The 19,158-nt window shown below is 43.9% G+C and overlaps 7 protein-coding genes and 1 non-coding gene across 8 annotated transcripts; 2 read left to right on the forward strand and 6 right to left on the reverse strand.

Moving 5' to 3' along the window:
- The first annotated feature begins 293 nt into the window (after positions 1-293).
- V1512DRAFT_261362 (uncharacterized protein) lies at positions 294-1,237 on the forward strand. Its single transcript, XM_066916061.1, has 3 exons — positions 294-443; positions 492-614; positions 662-1,237. Exons 1-3 carry the CDS (start codon positions 413-415, stop codon positions 1,216-1,218), a joined length of 711 nt encoding a protein of 236 aa, XP_066772237.1. The 5' UTR covers positions 294-412; the 3' UTR covers positions 1,219-1,237.
- On the reverse strand, positions 1,205-2,807 carry V1512DRAFT_275484 (P-loop containing nucleoside triphosphate hydrolase protein). The gene is made up of 3 exons (XM_066917829.1): positions 2,626-2,807; positions 2,414-2,579; positions 1,205-2,366 (listed from the first exon to the last, which is right to left on the reverse strand). The coding sequence occupies exons 1-3, from the start codon at positions 2,779-2,781 to the stop codon at positions 1,276-1,278; spliced, it is 1,413 nt and encodes a 470-aa protein (XP_066772238.1). The 5' UTR covers positions 2,782-2,807; the 3' UTR covers positions 1,205-1,275.
- A 100-nt stretch (positions 2,808-2,907) lies between these two features.
- Positions 2,908-3,946, reverse strand: V1512DRAFT_261364 (mitotic checkpoint regulator, MAD2B-interacting-domain-containing protein). Its single transcript, XM_066916062.1, has 4 exons — positions 3,338-3,946; positions 3,174-3,293; positions 3,065-3,122; positions 2,908-3,020 (listed from the first exon to the last, which is right to left on the reverse strand). The coding sequence occupies exons 1-4, from the start codon at positions 3,893-3,895 to the stop codon at positions 2,932-2,934; spliced, it is 825 nt and encodes a 274-aa protein (XP_066772239.1). The 5' UTR covers positions 3,896-3,946; the 3' UTR covers positions 2,908-2,931.
- Positions 3,945-7,532, reverse strand: V1512DRAFT_261370 (XRN 5'-3' exonuclease N-terminus-domain-containing protein). Its single transcript, XM_066916063.1, has 3 exons — positions 7,056-7,532; positions 6,256-6,820; positions 3,945-6,206 (listed from the first exon to the last, which is right to left on the reverse strand). The coding sequence occupies exons 1-3, from the start codon at positions 7,058-7,060 to the stop codon at positions 4,035-4,037; spliced, it is 2,742 nt and encodes a 913-aa protein (XP_066772240.1). The 5' UTR covers positions 7,061-7,532; the 3' UTR covers positions 3,945-4,034.
- A 124-nt stretch (positions 7,533-7,656) lies between these two features.
- On the reverse strand, positions 7,657-7,739 carry V1512DRAFT_t28. Its single transcript has one exon. It is a non-coding gene; the product is annotated as a tRNA-Leu (tRNA).
- Positions 7,740-11,456: 3,717 nt separating this feature from the next.
- V1512DRAFT_138555 (uncharacterized protein) lies at positions 11,457-12,059 on the reverse strand (the record flags this gene model as incomplete). The annotated part of the gene is made up of 2 exons (XM_066912990.1): positions 11,725-12,059; positions 11,457-11,672 (listed from the first exon to the last, which is right to left on the reverse strand). The coding sequence occupies exons 1-2, from the start codon at positions 11,857-11,859 to the stop codon at positions 11,460-11,462; spliced, it is 348 nt and encodes a 115-aa protein (XP_066772241.1). The 5' UTR covers positions 11,860-12,059.
- Positions 12,060-13,028: 969 nt separating this feature from the next.
- Positions 13,029-15,577, reverse strand: V1512DRAFT_237140 (uncharacterized protein). Its single transcript, XM_066914140.1, has 3 exons — positions 13,922-15,577; positions 13,694-13,869; positions 13,029-13,648 (listed from the first exon to the last, which is right to left on the reverse strand). Exons 1-3 carry the CDS (start codon positions 15,287-15,289, stop codon positions 13,204-13,206), a joined length of 1,989 nt encoding a protein of 662 aa, XP_066772242.1. The 5' UTR covers positions 15,290-15,577; the 3' UTR covers positions 13,029-13,203.
- Positions 15,578-16,937: 1,360 nt separating this feature from the next.
- On the forward strand, positions 16,938-18,971 carry V1512DRAFT_261379 (mitochondrial carrier domain-containing protein). Its single transcript, XM_066916064.1, has 5 exons — positions 16,938-17,235; positions 17,292-17,328; positions 17,457-17,558; positions 17,950-18,070; positions 18,121-18,971. The coding sequence occupies exons 1-5, from the start codon at positions 17,129-17,131 to the stop codon at positions 18,699-18,701; spliced, it is 948 nt and encodes a 315-aa protein (XP_066772243.1). The 5' UTR covers positions 16,938-17,128; the 3' UTR covers positions 18,702-18,971.
- The last annotated feature ends 187 nt before the right edge of the window (positions 18,972-19,158 follow it).

The raw sequence follows: 19,158 nt of genomic DNA on the forward strand, positions 1-19,158 counted from the left end.
GCTCGGTTTTTGGTTCGTGTTCGGGTTATATATAGTGTTTAGGGCTTTATTGAACCGGCTGAGTTTTGATTTCAAAGCTGGTGAGTGCAATGGAATTAAGGTTCCAATGACATACTCAGGGGTAGCTGCCGAGTGTCTCGAGAGCTGCGACAATTATAAAAATGATTATTTTTGAGCCAAGTGGGTTTCAATTATGCCCTTTCACTCTGTAGTTTGTAAATGTTCAATTGATTCCAATTGATTCCAATTGATTACTTTGAACCTGTAAGGTGTAATAGACAAACAATAAGTGAAGTTACCCGGTCTATATTCTTCATTTGTAAAACGCTGCTAAACTTTTCGGTCCGTGCATTGTTTATGTGGTCGGCCATTGTTAGTTAAGCAGCCGATTATTTTTCTTGCACAGTTGAATATGTTTACAGGGATTGTAGAAACTATTGGAAGTGCGTCATTTTGTTACTGACTGTACTGCGATTCACTAATATGACTAGCAATTAAGGAATACATTGAGCGGGACACAAGTGATGTCGGTGGCTATGGCAGTTCACTCGTCATCACAGACTGTCAACTCATTCTGTCCGATGCTCACCTTGGAGACAGCATTGCTGTGAACGGTGTGTTTGTTTTTGTTACTTTCCTTTGTGCAGTGCTGACCCTGAAGGAACTTGCGTGACAGTCACGGACTTTAATTCAACCGAGTTCAAGGTCGGAGTCGCTCCAGAAACCATCCGACGAACAAACCTTTGCGAGCTTCGGCCGGGCAATAAGGTAAATCTCGAGCGTGCTGTTGCCGGTCATGTCCGTTTTGGCGGTCACTTCGTGCAGGGACACATTGACACTACCGCGACTATTGTGTCCATCACACCCGACGGCAACGCCTTGACTTTCTGGTTCCAGCCCAAGGATGAGTCTGTTTTGCGATTTATTGTTGAGAAGGGTTTCATTGCCGTCGACGGTGCAAGTCTGACGGTCATCGACGTCGACGATGTCAACCGGAAGGCGTTCTCGGTCATGCTTATTTCATACACTCAAGAAAAGATTGTGACGGCAAAGAAGCCGGTCGGCGCGACAGTGAACATTGAGGTAGATCTCATGGGCAAATTGCTCGAGAAGCAGGTCACTCTCCAGATCGAGAACCAGCTCAAGGGCCAACTTAGTGAGACTTTAGGAGGATACATTGAGAAGATGGTAGATAGCAAACTGAAGCAAATGAAATAAATGTTTTATTCTACGCCACTACACTCTTTTCAAACAGCTGTTTTGTAATTTAATACCTCAGCTTTCTTCCTTATCCATGTCGTCCGTGCGCTTTCTTTTGTTTCTAGCGCCACTAATGCCATCCGTTTTCCTGTTTCTTCGCTTAGCATGCAGCTCCTTCATCTCATTGACCGCTTCTCGCTGGGCCTCGCCCACTCGCTCACTCAACAACATAACTGCCTCCTTATCAACCTGATACTCGTCCAACTTCTTGCCTAACACGCCTTCAATCCGTAGATATAGCTCTAAATCGTACTGGGTCACAAGCGACAAACTCTTACCCGCCCGGCCGGCACGAGCTGTACGTCCGACTCTGTGAATGTATGCCTTGGAGTCAGTCGGGATGTCGTAGTTCAGTACACAGTCTACAAGAGGGATATCGAGTCCGCGCGCAGCGACATCGGTCGCGACCAGAATATTGCGGGCTCCAGACTTGAACTTGTTGAGCGCGCCTAACCGTGCAGACTGCGTCATTTGTCCGTGCAGGGGCACTGCCTGAAAGCCAAGATTGTGCAGTAAGATTGCAAGTCGTTCGGTGTCGTTACAAGTTCGCGCGAAAATGATCATCGACTGCCCCGCCATTTCGTTCACGAGATAGACTAGATACGTGTCTTTATGCTTGAACGGGAAAAACAGATACGACTGCAACAAAGTCTTGACCGTTTCGTACTTGCTCGAGACGGCGACTCTGACCGGGCTAGCCAGCGATGCGCGCTGCAGTTTCTCAACTTTTGAAGTCATGGTCGCCGAAAACAAAAGCGTGCGTCGCTCGTGAGGAATCAGTTGTAACAGCTTGTCAATGATGGGACCAAAGTCCATGTCTAACAGTCGGTCAGCTTCGTCCATGACTAGATACTTCAAATTCCGTAAACTGAATCCCTTTGTATGTTCGAGATGGTCCATTAACCGACCAGGCGTTCCAACAATCACGTGGGGTTTCTTGCCCAAAGCAACAGATTGCGCCATCATGTCCATCCCACCCACAATGACTGCACACCGCAGGCCAATAATTGAGCCCAAAGCTTCAAACTGTTCTGAAATCTGGTACGCCAACTCACGCGTCGGCGCCAGCACACATGCGAATAAGGGCGACGGTCTTTCCCACAACGCTACTTTAATTAGTCTAGATCCACAACATCTTGTCACTCTATCATACCCTGTAAAATTGGAATCGCAAAAGCAGCAGTCTTGCCACTTCCTGTCTGGGCCAATCCAATCACGTCTCTGCCTTCCAGAGCAATAGGGATCGATTGCTGCTGAATAGGTGTAGGCTTCCTAAATTTAAGTTTTTCGCATGCCTCACAAATTGGGGCAATAACACCCTAAATTTGTCAGAGAACAAAAGAAAAAAAAAATCCAAACACTTACAAGTTCCTCAAATGTCTCTGCTTCCTTTGCTTCAGTAGACCCCACGCTCTCTTCCTTTACTACGTCCTCTGTCTTGACTTCTGCTTTGTCTTCTGCCTTGTAAGCCAGTCCTTCTTCCTGTACCTTTTCAGCCTTGGTTTTTACTTTCTTTGCCATGATTTACGTGTGTGGTTCAGAAAACCTCGTACAAAAATTTCTGCTGGGAGTATAAATTTCCCTCTTGGGGTTAGGTCACAAACTTTTCAGCCGCACGGCCACTACTACGAGATTTTTAACTCATACATCAGAACATATATATCGTATACTTCAAAAACCGTATTTTGCTCCAGATTCCCGCTTGTTCCGCTTACCGCTAGCAAAGGACTCTTCTAAACTCTCTCGCTGATCAGTAGCAGCTATTCCGTCAGTCATGACACAGCAATTGTAACATCCCACTTACAGCTGATCAGTCCACGTAGCTGATGTTTTCCTGACCCAATGGACCGCACTGGCTGAGTCTATAACCTGTCAGTCTGAAAATTTTCGTACATCACGCACACAGTACTCACAGTTTGGCCTGCGCCGGACGCAATCAGTGCGTTGTTGTAGTTGTATTGTTCGTCGACATTGTAGTCCACAATCTTGATCGGCTTGCCTCGTCTTCGATGTCTGCCGTCAAAAATCCGTAACTGTAAAATTAGCGTTTCTAGTGCGTTAAGCGTGGAAAACGTACGTCTTTTTCACTTATCCCTATTTGCTTCGCAATGTCTTCTAAATCTGGTGCGCTTTGTCGAACCTCGTCAGCTGGTTCAGATATATCCTGTTGTGAGTAATCTTCCAATGGAAGTTGTGATCCTACAGTTTTGTCCTCCTTAGGCGGCAGCTGTGGTTCAACATAATTATCCTCTTCAAACGGCAGCTGTGGCCCGGCAACCTCGTCCTCATCAGATGGGAGTTGTGGGCCAACAATCACATCGTCTGGAGGTAGCTGTTGTCCAGCAACATCTTCCCCATCTGACGGCATTCGCGGTCCTACAGCATCATCTTGAGCCGGTAATTCCGACTCAGTAACTGTCACCTCCACCGCAGTACCGGCTATCTCACTCGTCACCTCAACTTTCTGCCTCTTTGCTGGACTCTCGTCTACAGTACTGTTTCGTAATTTGATCCCCAGTGCTAGAGCTTTCGCACTCGATGGTTTTGATGGTAGCGACAGCTTGGTCTTTTTGCCAGACACCGGCATAAACGTCCGCCGTCGGTTAGCAGATGGATTAATTGGCAATTTATCCATCTTAGCTCTACTTTTTTATTACAATTTCTTCCACGTCTTCACAAATTTCTATAAGCTTGCGCGCCGCGCATCAAAATATCACGTGATCGTGTATTAAACACCAAACCTACTAACACAAATAAAGCAAATACCTGTAGACCTAATGATTATACCTCCGTCCGCCGTTATTATTGTTGTAAAAATTACCCCCAGATCCGTTATAGTTATTGTTGTACTCTCGTAGTGCAGTCACTGTCTTTGGAGACGGCTTGTACCCAGGTAGAAGCATGCTCTTGTGCACATACTTTGACTTCGGCATCACGTACGTCGCAAACACAGACCTGTCACGCTGCACATCCTGATACCGTGCGGCGTCCGCTGCAATTCTGTCATCGACTTCCAGCGGTAATCGGACGAATCCACCGGGAACACAGTCAGGCACAGCCTTAAGTGCTCCGATAAAATTGTGGCTTAACTTGGGATGAATCGGCACCACGTTCTGCAAGTCCAGAGCATCATTCGGAATAGGTTTATTCTCTTTGTATATCCGTTTCATAACCTCCTGCCCAAGAGAGCCTTCAGAAGACATGTACACGACCTCTTCGCCTGGCTGGTTCCGCTCGAGTTCGACTTCGGTCAAAAGACCGTACCGGCTATTAATCGCGTCCAGCAACCGTTTTTCGTCAATAAACGGCAGTAACGCTATACCCTGCCAAGACATCTTTTTCCCGTTCATGTCTATCGGAAACTCTTCAGGGTAAAAGTCAGAAATCTCGCTGTCCGGGTTGGTCATGAGTGACCGCAACACCGGCGGCAATGTGTGGCTAGATGCTGCAGGCAAAACTCCCATCAGCTGCTCGTACGGCTTGAAAGGCTTGCCAAGATCAAACGTGACGTCCATGTTGGCAATGTCGGTGAAGTCAGACGCAAATGGTGCGTAATGATAAGGGTAAAACCAGGTCCATGACGGACATCCCTGGTAGTAATACAACAACACCCAGCTTACTCCTTCAACGTATGACCGCACAAGTCCGCGTCTGATTTCATCAACCGCTTCTGGAGTCTCAGCCTTAAATTTCTGCGCGTAGTACCGTTTTTTGTAGCCTGGTTCCCAAAACTTAATTGAGTCGTTGTCTTCGATTTCACCGTCGGGCACTGGCGTCTCAATCCCAGCTGACTTGCGCTTGCTTCCCTCTGTCTGAGGTTTGTCATTTTCTTCGGATTCAGCTCTTTTTCTCTTGGATACAGACTCCGGTGTGCTCGGCACATCGCCAACAGTCACAGTTGTAGCCGCAGTCGACATCACAGTCGACGAACTCTCGTCCGTATCCGCAGCTACGTCGCCAGGTGCAGACTTTCTCGCCAGCATTTGCGCCTTTAAAAACGAAGCGGCACTCTTGTTCGCAACATCGGCATTAAACGTCGACACGCCGGTCATAGCAGTCACGCTTTTCGTCGTCCCCACCGGCTTGTTTGCGCCTGACGAGCCCATGCCGATTGCCGCGCCTTGAGGGGTGAATAATGGAATATCGGTCGGTAGCGATTTCGGGCCAATGTCGACCTCGTTCCGCCGCACGACTGGAGTCGCCTGGTTGCCCGGCGTCGGAGAGTAATCGTTCCCTCCGTTTTCAAGTTTTCGTCGTTTCTGACTGTCCTCTCTTCGCACCTCTTGTTCGTGTCTGCGCCTAAAAATTTGGTCTTCTTCAGAACCAAGACCATGAAGTAGATACTCTGTACTTTTTAAGTTCACTGTCCCATCCGTCGTAAGATATCCGCCCATCGACGCTAGTCCTCGCTTCCAGATATTGATCAGAATGTCGATTCCATTCTCGCGAATCTCGAGTGACGGAATGTGAGGCAAAAAGTCGTTGCCGACGAAAAAGCACATAAACACCCAATCGTCTATCGCGCGCTCCAAATCGAATTTGAACGGCAGTCGAGTAACCTTGAGTTCGAGCTCGAGATACTCTCGCAAAATGTTGACGTGCAACCAAATGAATGGCTTTTTCTCAGAGATTGGCGCCCCATGCTCATCAAATTTTCCATGCTTGGCTTTTGGCTGGCCTGTGCATTGAGCTGCTTGATGGCCTGGTTGGCCGCAGATGTGACACAACCGTGGCCCGCGCTCTTGTGCAAACACATCCTCACGTAGAACTCTGAAATACGGTTCATGTGTTGCCAGACCAAGCATAATCAAATCTGCGTCCAATCCGTAAATGCAATGAGTTGTGTTCGGATCATGCTGCGGACTCTGGCGCTGGCTTCTAATAAACTCCATGATCTTGTGCTCTCCCTCTCCTGGTATCGATGCATCGGATATTATGATTTTCAACTGCGTATGGTTAGAATGAAGCCATTATGACTGCAGTTAGTATACATACATCTTTCCAGCCTGGATCAGTATTTAACTTATACGTAGTCCAGTATCTAATCGCAGCCGCTAACTTGGCCATGAACGGCGTGCCGGGCGTAATGACGTTCGTATCCCATGATCGTTTACCTTTCATGCTGTCGTCAATGGCCTGACCGCGGGCCTCCATCTCCTCGACCATTTTGGCGGTCTGGTCATCTTTATCTTTCGCGTCCCTTGCAGACCTGAACCGTCTCGATCGCTGCTGGTTCATCTTCGCTCTCGGCGCGACACCGTCAACTGCAATCATAAGAACTTTACGCGGCCGCGCCATGCTTACTACCCGGTCGGTATACTTAAACACCTCGAGCATCATCTCGTCTTCTGTCTCCGGTGGGGGCCGGTTCTCAGGGTGCGAGCACGGGTGGACAATACCGTTCATGTCAAGATACAGATTATCTAGCTCGCCGTTTGGGTTTGGGCGAGAGTAGTCTGCCGGATACGCAACCCCGTCAATCTCGACGTCGGGCTCTTCAATTACTGGACTGATAATCTTTGGGTACTTCCGCGAAAGCCATCTAAACAAGGCCGGGACACTGCAAATGCGGTTATTACTCGAGTTCAAATAATACTCAAATCTTCGGTTTATATAAATCATGGCTTGCGCTCGCATCATCTTTTACGCAGAGTCAATACAATAATCAATTGTACTATCACGAGAAACGAGAAAATGAGCAGTTGGTAACAGATTGCAAACTAACGACAAAGACAAACGAGAAACAAGCCAAAACTGATAATAAATGCAAGATAAACAAAAAAGAAGAGATTTACCCCATGATAAAACTATGCACCAGAAATTGATGAACGGACCTATGACAACAATGTTAGTGTTATTCAATTATAAATAAAGTAACTGTTCGACACGGTGATTCCAATTGAAAGATTTACAAAATATATCAGACAAATATTATAAGGTAGCGTGGTTTTTTCCACATGGACCCAGTAAACCAGATCTCGAGCCAAATGCACTCTAGTCATCATATAACAAACAGATCCCGCAACCGGTTAAAGCAGTTGAAACAAGTAATTGATCAAACCAACAATATAGAATCACAGTGAATCAAACAACTATTCTCCTTTCAAATGTATCAACTTACTTGGAACTAAATGTCTCAAAACGACTCACAAAAACTCCTCTTATTAGCTCTTGTTGATGTAAAAATATGTGTAAATAGATTGCACTTTGCAATCTCAGTGCCTTCTTTCAAGTGATTGGCAAATTAAATCTGATTTTTCTATAAATTTGAAATAAGTCAGAAAAAGAAAAATCTTGAAAAATGTTGAGACATAAACCCTCGATTACTAGGGCTTTGTACAGTGTCAGGGCTTTTACTCCGGGTAACTTCTATTTAGAAGAAAGCAAAAAACATGGTGACAACCCTGGGATTCGAACCCAGGCCTCCGAAGAGATGAGAACCTTAATCTCACGCCTTAGACCAACTCGGCCAGATTGCCTTACTTCCAAAATGTTTAGGTTTAAGGCATAATTGTTCCAAACAAAAATTTAAGAGTTTGGTGTCATTTTATTCGAAATACTTTGATGTCTTCACAATTATCTTCTTCGTTATTCTTCTCCATTATACATCACGATATACGCTATTTGGTATTATTTATCTAGTCATGATTATGACCAACCTAAATATGAATAAGACTGGACCGACTACTATATTCATATTCATTAATTTTGTAATCCGATCGTTCATTTTACTGTTATTTACATTATATCATTTCTCGATAATAAACCATTAAAAGCAACATCAGAATCTTAGGATTTATCTTGTCTTAACTTTTACTACAAAGTTGAGCAGCAACGGGTTATCATAATACCCGTTGCTACAAACGAAAGCGGACACACTAGAGCCAGTTAAAGTATATGGATAAAACTATATAAGAACTTGGTTACAAAAGGAAATGGGCCTTTATTTATATTAGTTTGGCTTTCTATAAACAGAACGTATGAAGTAAACATAACAGTAAAAACGTGATAAGTCACGATCAATATTGTAACACGATCAATGCCACGATGAAGAACATCACGTGTGCTTTGTTCTCGCTTGAAAGTTAAAAGCATATGAAAGAAATAGAATAGAATAGATATGGGGCTTAGGCATTTATAATGACGATGGTAAAAATATCTTGATTACTTGCAGAAATCTTGCTTAGAGGATGCAATGGAAGGTCCTAACTATATGAGGCCTCTCTGAAAGAGTCGCGCTACCTTCCTTTTCCCCCGAGCAATGTTTTCAGATGCTACAAGATGAGCCAATGAAACTCAACCTTCTTTTGCACGCACATACTCTTTTAAAAACAACTTACGTCTCTCTCTGTCCACAAGGTACTGTGGACGTAGTTGGTTTCTGGAGTCATCGGTGGACCATTCTCGTGGCCCTTTACAGATGGCACAGTCCCCGAGTAGAGTCAGCTCATTTGCTGCCCGTGCATCACTTTTATAGTGTTTGCGACTGTTTAGCATTTTGGCCGGCTGGTCATAAGCTCGCACATCTGGCGGACTGTTACGGGAGTTGTAATTGTCGCAAGATATGCGTTTCCGTACTACCCCTGAACAATTTTAAGGTTCATACGTCACAAGCCACTGTGCGGCGTTCAGGGTCCACGCGTACGTGCCGAACCATGCAATACTACTTTCGCCCCATTAGAAAATCCCGTCGCCGTTCCTTGTCAAGGTACTGGTTTGTTGTTTCTAGAGTTAACTTCATTACATGCGTTTGTACAACTCGATTTCTAGTTGCCACCTGAGGTACACATCACGGTGCCCCGTTCCAAGTTCTGTTCCGATTACTGTTCCAAGTATCTACATGGTAACAGTAGCAAGTAACTGGTACACTTGCTACGAGCACTCGAGATCGCAATTTGATGCTCTCAAAAAATTGCTGTTGGCCTTTTCATAGAGTGTAGACTGGGCATGAGGATCTCTACATAAGAAGGGTTCCCACTAGCCAGCAGTCTAGCTCCTTAAGCTGAAGATCTTCCTTAGTTCCGAGAACTCAAGAACTGTTATTGTTTTTTTTTTTACTGTTACTATCTACTTCACAAACAATAGTACCCTGACCCCACTCCTTACGCAGACTCTTAGTTGGACATCAGGGGTAAGTGTAAAGCGTCCGGGTAACTCAAGACAACGTACGCCAAACTTAACAAGAGCATACGTCGAACTCTCGACATGCTCTCCATTGACGTCTAGCAAAAGCATATAGTTTGTATAATACATATGTAGAGCAGTTCAAAGCCTTTCTCGGTTGCTAGTAATTTTAGTCCTACGTTTCTTATAAACTCACTACGCGTATTTAAAGACTCTACAATTTAAATATCTAACACCCCTCTCAGTGCGCTTTGTGTCAGAACGATCCAGACAGAATTGGACATCGTGTCTGTGCGTGTTTTTTTGTTCGCTGTCGTTGGACATTTGGATGGGGATGATCTTTTCAAGAGGGGCTGTCTAGCCGTCCAGCTCTACACGCGCTCAATACCATATTTGCTTAGTGCAATGGTATTCAATCGTTGGCTGCATCAGGGTTGTCGAAAGTATCCGGGAACGACGGTGCAACATATTCAAAAGGAACTCATCGCCTATGTGGTTGCGGGGCGAATATATTTTTCTTAGTGTTTAAGGGTTTTCTCAGGGTTGTCTTTATAGATGGGGGTGCTTATACGGGTGTCTCACTCAGGCAACTCGTATTCACGAATCAGTGATTATGTCGGACTGTTATATGTTGTATTTATATGTTTGTGTATAGAGTATAGTATGTAATAATATAACGCGGTCACAATCTTGCCCCCCCCCCTTTTCATTTACATGAGATCTTCCTTTCTTATAACCATATACCACCAAACCCCTTATCCAAATCAGCCAGTCACAATACCTAGCTAATCGTAAATACCACAAATACCAACACAAAATATAAGGTTCCAAACAGCCTCAACCCTTGTTTCCTAGAAGTCAGATTTTTAACAAGAATGTCAAAAATCTCGGTCTTTATAAGACATCCAAAATTATGAGTTTATCTACATTCTTGCTTCATGTCCTAGCCTAAACTGCCTCAGGTTCGTCTTTTGGCGTAAATTCTGTGTGAGAACAATCGCGGTCAAAGGGCCGATCTCAAGTCATAGTAAATTTGTAGGCTGTTTGTAAATATGGCAATGCGGGTTTACGACTTGATATTGACTCAATAACTTCAAACGAAGCAAAATTATTTCATTTATAATTTTAGAGTTCAGAATGTATGCAAGTATGAAGTGAAATAAGATAGAATTAAAAAAAAAGATGAACTTGTTCTAATAAACTGTATTATGTTTCTATTATCAAAAAGTAACTAAAAGCTTTCAAGCTGTAATACTCGACTTCGATATTGATACCCGGAACAGGCACTGCTCTGATGAATCAAAAAAATATCTACATTTCCTAACGACCGAGCACGCCATCACAAGAGCTGCTCAGGTGCGACCGTCAAAGCTGTACCGAATACACCGACCGTAATGAACTACTGACCGAATCCACCACCAAAAACATACTTCACTCGTTTTGGATCTTGAGCGTACGAATCAACCACGTCGTAGTTGCCATAAGGGCCATCGAGGTAATTGCATCCAACATATCGGTAACCTGCTTCGTGACTGAACAAAGACGAAGAGGGTATGTTGGTAAGAGATATATGCGCCGGCATTCCATTAGCTGTATGCGAGACACCAGTTTTGAGAACCACGTCTGGATAAATACGATTCTGCAAGTGTGAGCTGTCTCCGTCATAAGATGGATAAGTCTGATATTGTCGAAGAGAGCTTTCTCTTGCCGCACTGACAAAAGGATGCACTGGATTCATAGACAGCATCGAATTATTTAAGGTAGGAGAGAATTCGCTACTTGTAGTACCACCGGCAGAGCCAAGCCTGCAGTCTGCATATATTCCAAGCCCAGACTGTTTATCTGCGTGCTCATCTTCAGATTCCGAGAGTGAGCTATGATTGAGTCTCATATGTCGCTGGAAAGCAACCACTTTGTTAAACCTAAGCCGTTAGACTCTGTTCTAAGCCAAAGACATGCTCTACTTACCGACAACCACAAGCTTTGATGGGACAGCCGATCGGACCTTGAACTCCATGAGTCTTACGATGCCGCGCAAGACTTGAAGACTAAAAGTATAAGTACAAGGCCTGATATCAAAGAACACAAAAACGCACATCAGAAAATTTTTTGTTACATCCTTGGAATAAACAGCAATGAGGTTTTTCTCCAGTATGAGTCCTCACATGGACGGTCAATGCTGAACGTTGGATAAACGCTTTGCCACATGCAGGAAACGGGCACTTGTAAGGCCTTTCTTGAGTATGGATGCGATAGTGTCGTTCCATATCAGACTTTCGATTAAATTCCTACATGGGATTAACACAATGAGCTCTAGCCAATGCATTCTGGAAGGCCTACCTTATGACAATCCAGCCAAGTGCACTCATGCCTAGCTTGACGTACTTGACGAGGAGACAAATGTGTCGTTTGATTTGCACCGGTAGGAGGCGATTCGGACGATCGATTGCTATCGATGATATTCATGATATTCATTGTGTTTTCGCAAAGAGCTCAATAGCAGACAAAAAAGTGAATGAGTGTGAGAGAATTGACAACAAGGTTTGCTGTGTCACACAAGCGTAGCACACTTGCGGTAAACGAGTGAAATGTAAACAAACGAGTGAAATGTAGACAAACAAATGTGATTTTTCAAAAAGAGCGACAAAAAGAACCGACCAAAGCCAAACAGAAAGCAAACAATATACTATAGGAGCACAGTCAACCGTAGCAAACAGAAGAAAAAAAGAAGAAAAAGAAGTCGTAATACGGGGGGGGGGAAACGGTTTGATTTAGCAGTCTAACAATGGCAGATCAGAGAACGAGATTCAAATTGAATCATCTCAGCCACTTCTCAAACAGGTTCCAACTTAGTCAAAATAAACAAAAGTCAAGAAACCACCAGACAGGAGTTTATACAATGCCCCACAGGGTTCGACGCACATCGCAGCACAATCCTAACCCACCATCGCGGAAGAAGTTACGCAATTAACCATAGTCACCCTGTGAGGCTAGTAAGCACGCGATAGTATTGCCGTATCTTATTGAATATGGGGTAGGGCTGGGCCCAAGCTGGACACGCGACTGTGGACAAGGAATTTGACCCAAAAAGCATAAAATTGCTTTCAAAAAATGCTAAAATAGGAAGCGTCTCTTAAAAATGTAAACAAGCAGAGACTCCACGTGCCGTTTCGGAAGAAAGTATCGTGACATACGGGGAGGTCCCTCTGCCCCAAAACGCGTTCAGAGTAGTTTGCGCGATACAGTCCCGAAATCTCCGCAATCTTAGTGTCAAAATGATAACGAAGTCATGAAAATGGAAAGAAACTGTATAATTTGCTTGAATATCAGCATTGAAACTGTAAAACCATAACTTCACAGCTCGTAATTCATATAAGCAGACTGATCAGATCAGGTGCCTTTGTAGATTCAGGAGAGAGTAGACATTTTAGCGCACACAGATAAAATAATAGCCTAATTTAAACTGGCTGAGTATCAGTTTGAGGGGGGTACCAGTTAACAGGCAAGGGGTAGTAGATTCATTATCCTTGTCAACCAATGTGAAATTGATTGTAGAAATGAGTTAGCCCCTGAAATTCAAACGTGCTCTCAAATATAGACAGAGCAAAAGAATAGCCCACAAGTGTTGTTAAACATCGCTCTTATAGACTGTACACAAAATATATTTAACTCCAGTATGTGACAAAATAACAGTAAATTAGGAAAAGAATGACCAAGACCGCTTAAATGAGCCAAACCATAAACCTACCGGACCCATAATAACCCTTCATTCAAGCAAACACGAATTTGCAATGATACACACAATACCAATGTTTTGCATTACCTATCGCCTATATGTGGAGATGTCGATGGTGTGAAATCAATGTTGAAGTCTCGCAACGAGGCTATACTGAAAATGCTCTCAATGTTTTCGAAATCACCCAACACATCCGTGACTTCGCTGCCAACTTCCTCGTCGTCAACGTATTCACGATCACTACCATTACGAATATTATCCACGCCATCGGCATCGTCAGACTCAATGCCTTCTTCAGGTTTGATCACCCGCAGCTGTGCTGTGTTATATGATTTACACGTATCACAACGCAAGCCCAGAAAATGAAATGGCACATTGCTCTTACCTGAGCAATCATTGCATAGGACCACACTTCGCCAATTAATGTAAGGTTCCGGCAATTGCTGCTTTTCTATCTCGCGGTCTATAAGACGAAACTGCGCTTCCATGTTTATAATCGTTCGGGCACATGTAGGACATTTGTAAGCACTAAATGTCAGCCTGGTCGTCGAAACTTCTAGTTAGAATACTCACTTTTTTGTGTGCTCATAATAACACTTTTGGTGGATCGAATGTCCACAAGACATAAACACAACTGTCATAGTACTTGTAAACATATACTCTCCGCATATAGGACAATTGCACTCGGTAGAATGTTCAATGCATCTGTGCGCATTCTCCAGAGATATTGACATACACACATTACATGTCTGTGCAAAATGCATTAGTTCATACAGTTTCAAGCGTCACAAAACAACAAACCTTGCAATGAAAAAAGTCTTTACCAAGACCCTCCCCAATTCGGCAAATACCACAGTCATTACAGTGATAGATTGATTTGTCGGGATCATCGTCCCAAAGCTTACACTTCTCACAGTAATATCGCGCCACACGTTGTCCGCAAGCGTAACAATCCTGAGCGGCTGGCTGTGGCAACAAACAATACATACAGAGCATGTTTCTGGTCTCGTTACGAATAAGCTGATGATCATCTTCCACCTCGTCATGACAAAACCGACAAGTATACCATTGGTCGCATGTAGAACACTGCAACTTGACTCCTCGCTGATAATGAGGACAACCCATAATCTCGTTTGTCTTGTCATACCATGTAGGTGTTCGATCAGATTCACTTAGACCAGAAATCTCATCATAAAGTTCTGCATCGTCTGCGTCTTCACCTTGAACGTACTCACCGTCGCTGGTCCTTCGAAGTCGATAATATTTTTCTGTCATCAACTCATGCATTTTAACAGCCCTTTCCTTGTCAGAGATATCCAGTTTCTGGATCTCATAAATCCGACTTCGGAGCTCACGTTGCCTGTCTTCTGAGAGCAGTTCTGCATCGTTGACCATAGTCATGGCGTCGGCAGTCGTTAATGTATCGTCACCAGAAGGTGTACCGATGGATTCTCGACTATGACTGCCATGGCCATGACCACGACGATGACGATGACGATGAAGGGCGTGTCTTCGTGTTCGTGAGCCATCAATCGGTGGTCCAGCACTTAAACTTCGAGTTCCGCTTCTGTAACCCGACCTTGTGGGACCATCAACACTTCTATCCCAGTCTGTAGTAGCTATGTCCGAGTCATAGTCCGACATACGGTCAGTGTCTTCTGAATCAACATTGAAAAAAATATAGTTTGCCAGGTACCGGGAAAATGAGAACGACGGTGAGCCAAATGTCATAGATATGGTCGGAAGCGACGATGGCACAATATCTGGCAGACTAATATTGGGTAATGAAGGAACTGACAGCGACTGTAATCTGGGCAAGGACGAAGACGCAACTCTAGTTGATATCATCGAAGGCCAAAACGAAGGGCTGTTCGCAACTTGGGTATGGGAAATTGGATAGTTTTGTAACTCATTGCTAGAGAACGATGTCAGAGACGTTGAAGTCGAAAGTCCGTCTTCTTCCGGATCCAACAATGGCGGGGGTACATCTGCACAAGCCGAGGCCCGTCGCATTTGGCGTCTGACAAGGAAATTCGGTAGTCGAATTGATGACAAAGGAGGAAAACCTCCTAGATCAGATATCTCAGGAATGTAATTGCTTCCATTGCTTGTGCCATTAAGGTTGGCCGGCTGTCTGGAAGACCTTTGAGAAGCGGTACCCAAAGGCATCTGATAGACTGTAATCAATTATTTGCCCTACAATGTGAGGTTGACTTCAAGTTAAATATGGTGATAAGTGTTCGCAGTGACTTTTGAATTTCGGTCCAGACTATGCAGCTAATTATTCCGGCGTTGGCCACAGTTGAACAATGTTTAAAGTTTCCAGTTAATTTAGTGGGTCCCTGAGTATTTGGTGATTCTGTATAATTGGTACTTAATCAGCTACGATTAATAAGCTAAAACCAATAGAAAAAAGGCTTGTAACGAATGTATAACCAGAGAACATGAACGTATACGTCAATTGAACAGCAAAATGCTTGTGATTTATATGAGTTTTCTGAGTTAATAATATAGCATGAGACGGATACGCCATATAAGCCTATATGTAAGTGCATTGAGTTACTTCAGGGTTTCAGGGTTAATCCCGGCTTCAAGACTCATGCACAATCTATTGACGAAGGAGAATAGAGTGCTTTCTGACGTAGTACTTTTGACTGTTTCTTCTAAGTACTGATTCAACTATATGGTAAGGTCGTAATTTTTATTAGGACTTATACATCGTATCAAAATCCAAACAGCATTATCCGGTAGATTTCAGTTTAATTCAAAGGCATCTTTATAACACTATCGAAATCGTACGCTAGTACGTTGCTTCCCTGCTCTCGAATTTATAAATTTCACAGGTTCATCAGCATTGAGCTATTTTCTGAGAGGTAGAAGCTACTAACAAAAGGAATCACCAGTACAAAAATCTGCCCCAAATGTCACTCCTGGCTCGGTAGCTATAATTTAGTCGTTGTACTTTCTAAAACTAGTCACTAATGGAACAATTTTAAATAATGTGACAGTGAAGTCAACGTTTCCCCTTTCGTAGGCTCGATCGGCTGGGATAACAAACCGGTTGGGTCTTTCAATTTTTATTCGAGCTCCCCTGTATCCAGGTTCAGCAATATCTGACCGTTTAATCAGTTTGCCTTATTTGATGCTAGAACAGCTCCCTTTCACGGTGGCAGAACGCAAGAACATTGCCGATGGCGTTTTTGCAGAAGCATTGCTGCGTGTTTTCTAGATCGTACGTTAATAGTTCTCTGATTGTCAAATACTTTATTGCTGCTATCAATCAATCATATATTGCTCAGTAAATTGACACCAACAAAGCGAAGATACGCTGGCCTGTACTAGATGAACAGTCTATCTGTTTACCGCGAAAATGGCATCAAAGCGACAGTGCAAGCTAATTAGGCTTTCAGGGATGATTTAAGTTTGCGCAGCTCTCTCCACATTAAGGACATCACAAGGCGTGACATCAGCTGCGAAGTGCTGGATTGTACAAATAAGTACATCTGGGCACAGTTCTCGCTTCTGACTGACTTCGTAAGTTTGAACTCACTCACACTGCTCTTCGATATAGAGAATTTAATATACCTTTTTGAACTATTTATTTAAGCCTATTAAACTATAGAGTCATATAAAGTATCAGACTGTCTCGCGGTGCTAAGATTGTGAATGTAAACGTGGTTGGGGAGTCTAAATGCGGCGTGCGGCTGAGAACTGTGAGATGGTGTCGTGCTCAGAACGATCTCGGCGTAGTATACAGCACGATGGTGCGGCTTAAATCTCCGCCAGTACGGCCTCGAGAGAAACATATAAAGAGACAGGCTCACGCTGCTTGTTGATTCCTTAATTCTAAACTGCTTTATATCCTCGGGACTTAATACTAGACAAGACTTCAATCTTGTTAAATAGGTTTAGTCGTTCAGCTCATCTAGAACTCGATCATCGATCGAATCGAATCAGATCAATACCCCGCTCCATTTATTTTCCTTTCCACTCCAATCTTACTTCGCAATGGCTCCAGGCGGCGCAGGCGTCGTCATCGGTGCCGATGGTAAAATTGAAAAGAAGTCCGTTAGCTGGTCTAACATTCTTCTCGGTGCTGGTTTGAACATGTTTGAGTAAGTGCTGATCCGTGCAATCTCAATCAGTGTTGTAGCCTAACATTGACGTTTAGAGCCACAACTCTTGGTCAACCTCTTGAAGTTACAAAGGTATGTACATTTGCCTTAATTGCTTTACGCCGTCCTTGCCTATCCAGATTACGACTGGAACTCTGGATCTGCAATGCCAGACGAATTGATCCTTAATTTTTTCTCGGACTATGCTAATAGATTTACAGACTACTATGGCTGCAAATAGAGGTGACACTATGCCGATGGCAATCAAACGAATTTGGGGGCGTGGTGGTTTGTTCGGTTTCTACCAAGGGCTGATACCATGGGTAAGTGACTCTGTTTACCGTCAGTTTGTCCGGTTTACCTGCTTGGTGATGCATTCATCCGCATTTCGTATCAGTCCAACTCTTTCATCGGCCCGATTCACGGACACTGGACCTCCAGCCTCTGCCCCGCATGCCTGCCAGGGGCTGATGATTAGTGGGGGTGCCAATGCGCGGTTCGGATCTATGAAAGAGTCACGTGTTTAGCATGTGCACATATCCTTCACCCGCCGGACCGACCTCGGGATTTTAAATTTCCATCTAGCATTTAGCTCGGGTACCTGCTAGGTTTAAGTGATTTCAAAACTTCCTCCAATGTGGGCTGTGCATAGAGTTGACAGAACCAGCAGGACAACCGGACATAAAACGTGTACAATTATTGACTTTCATTTAGGCATGGATTGAAGCATCTACTAAAGGTGCAGTCTTACTGTTTGTATCAAGTGAAGTAGAATATCGTGCTTTAAATTATGGAACTGGCCATTTTTTAGCTGGGATGACCGGTGGCTTTGTGGGTATGTTATAGTTCAGTAATGTTTGTGAAACAACTAAAGAGCATTTCTAGGTGGTCTTGCGCAAGCCTATCTTACTGTTGGATTTTGCACTTGCATGAAAACGGTTGAAATAACCCGTCACAAGCAAGCTGCCTCTGGTGTTGTTCCTCCATCTACTATGGCCGTGTTCATGGATATTTATAGACGGGAAGGCATAAGGGGTATTAACAAAGGTGTCAACGCTGTTGCAATCAGACAGTGCACCAACTGGGCAAGCAGATTTGGACTGTCACGATTGTCGGAAATGGGAATTCGAAAAGTCACGGGAAAGGGAGACGAGAGTCCGTTGTCTGCTCCTGAAAAAATTCTGGCGTCGGTCTTAGGTGGTGGTCTGAGTGCATGGAATCAACCGATTGAGGTTGTCCGAATTGAGATGCAGAGCAAGACGGAAGACCCTAATCGGCCTAAGAACCTGACAGTCATGAAGGCGGCGAAGTACATTTATTCACACAATGGTATAAAAGGCTTGTACCGAGGGGTGACACCACGGATAGGACTTGGAGTTTGGCAAACGGTGTGCATGGTGGGACTTGGTGATATTGCGAAGGATTTTGTTGCAAAACTTACTGGTGAAACACCGGTTGGACATTAGACTCTTTAGGTAGTTATAGACTTTCTTGCTCTTAATTTGATCAGGTTCAGCCACTTGCATGCTTTCTTTTAAGTACTTCATGCTGAATTTTTGCTTAATGGGCTGCTGTAACTAAAATAACAATCACGTTCCACAAATAATGTACAGTGAAAAATAAAAACTTGAACAAGAATTTTCTGAAGGTGACAACCGTCTTCAGAGCTTGTAGATGGCCTATTTGTGATACTGTAATCTGTTATGTATGCGTGCAAGGCAATCCTTTTGTATATCTTTGGATGGACAACTGCGTTCAATTTAGCTAGTTTGCGGCATTTTTGAGTAACAGAATGCAGACAACAGAAAATTTGCAGTGCTTTAATTGAAGCTTGTCAAACGATAGATGCATGACTGTGATGTTGCTCTTTTTGTAACTGCGGCTCGCTAGAGTTTATAGATGACTGGTACTGAAACAGATTTT

This window comes from Lipomyces arxii (genome assembly GCF_038497795.1).
Source record: "Lipomyces arxii strain Phaff 12-163 unplaced genomic scaffold V1512scaffold_5, whole genome shotgun sequence".
In the NCBI taxonomy this organism is placed as follows: domain Eukaryota; kingdom Fungi; phylum Ascomycota; class Lipomycetes; order Lipomycetales; family Lipomycetaceae; genus Lipomyces; species Lipomyces arxii.

Coding starts and splice junctions, on each gene's coding strand:
- V1512DRAFT_261370 (XM_066916063.1), bottom strand. Junction 6,207..6,255: donor CTGATCCAGGCTGGAAAGAT/GTATGTATACTA, acceptor AACCATACGCAG/TTGAAAATCATAATATCCGA.
- V1512DRAFT_275484 (XM_066917829.1), bottom strand. CDS start 2,781: ATGGCAAAGAAAGTAAAAACCAAGGCTGAAAAGGTACAGGAAGAAGGA. Junction 2,580..2,625: donor CAGAGACATTTGAGGAACTT/GTAAGTGTTTGG, acceptor TGACAAATTTAG/GGTGTTATTGCCCCAATTTG. Junction 2,367..2,413: donor TGCGATTCCAATTTTACAGG/GTATGATAGAGT, acceptor TAATTAAAGTAG/CGTTGTGGGAAAGACCGTCG.
- V1512DRAFT_261364 (XM_066916062.1), bottom strand. CDS start 3,895: ATGGATAAATTGCCAATTAATCCATCTGCTAACCGACGGCGGACGTTT. Junction 3,294..3,337: donor TAGGGATAAGTGAAAAAGAC/GTACGTTTTCCA, acceptor CTAATTTTACAG/TTACGGATTTTTGACGGCAG. Junction 3,123..3,173: donor CGTCCGGCGCAGGCCAAACT/GTGAGTACTGTG, acceptor GACAGGTTATAG/ACTCAGCCAGTGCGGTCCAT.
- V1512DRAFT_261362 (XM_066916061.1), top strand. CDS start 413: ATGTTTACAGGGATTGTAGAAACTATTGGAA. Junction 444..491: donor GATTGTAGAAACTATTGGAA/GTGCGTCATTTT, acceptor TAATATGACTAG/CAATTAAGGAATACATTGAG. Junction 615..661: donor AGACAGCATTGCTGTGAACG/GTGTGTTTGTTT, acceptor CTGACCCTGAAG/GAACTTGCGTGACAGTCACG.
- V1512DRAFT_261379 (XM_066916064.1), top strand. CDS start 17,129: ATGGCTCCAGGCGGCGCAGGCGTCGTCATCGGTGCCGATGGTAAAATT. Junction 17,329..17,456: donor AACCTCTTGAAGTTACAAAG/GTATGTACATTT, acceptor ATAGATTTACAG/ACTACTATGGCTGCAAATAG. Junction 17,559..17,949: donor ACCAAGGGCTGATACCATGG/GTAAGTGACTCT, acceptor ACTTTCATTTAG/GCATGGATTGAAGCATCTAC.
- V1512DRAFT_237140 (XM_066914140.1), bottom strand. CDS start 15,289: ATGCCTTTGGGTACCGCTTCTCAAAGGTCTTCCAGACAGCCGGCCAAC. Junction 13,870..13,921: donor AAGACTTTTTTCATTGCAAG/GTTTGTTGTTTT, acceptor CATTTTGCACAG/ACATGTAATGTGTGTATGTC. Junction 13,649..13,693: donor TATTATGAGCACACAAAAAA/GTGAGTATTCTA, acceptor GCTGACATTTAG/TGCTTACAAATGTCCTACAT.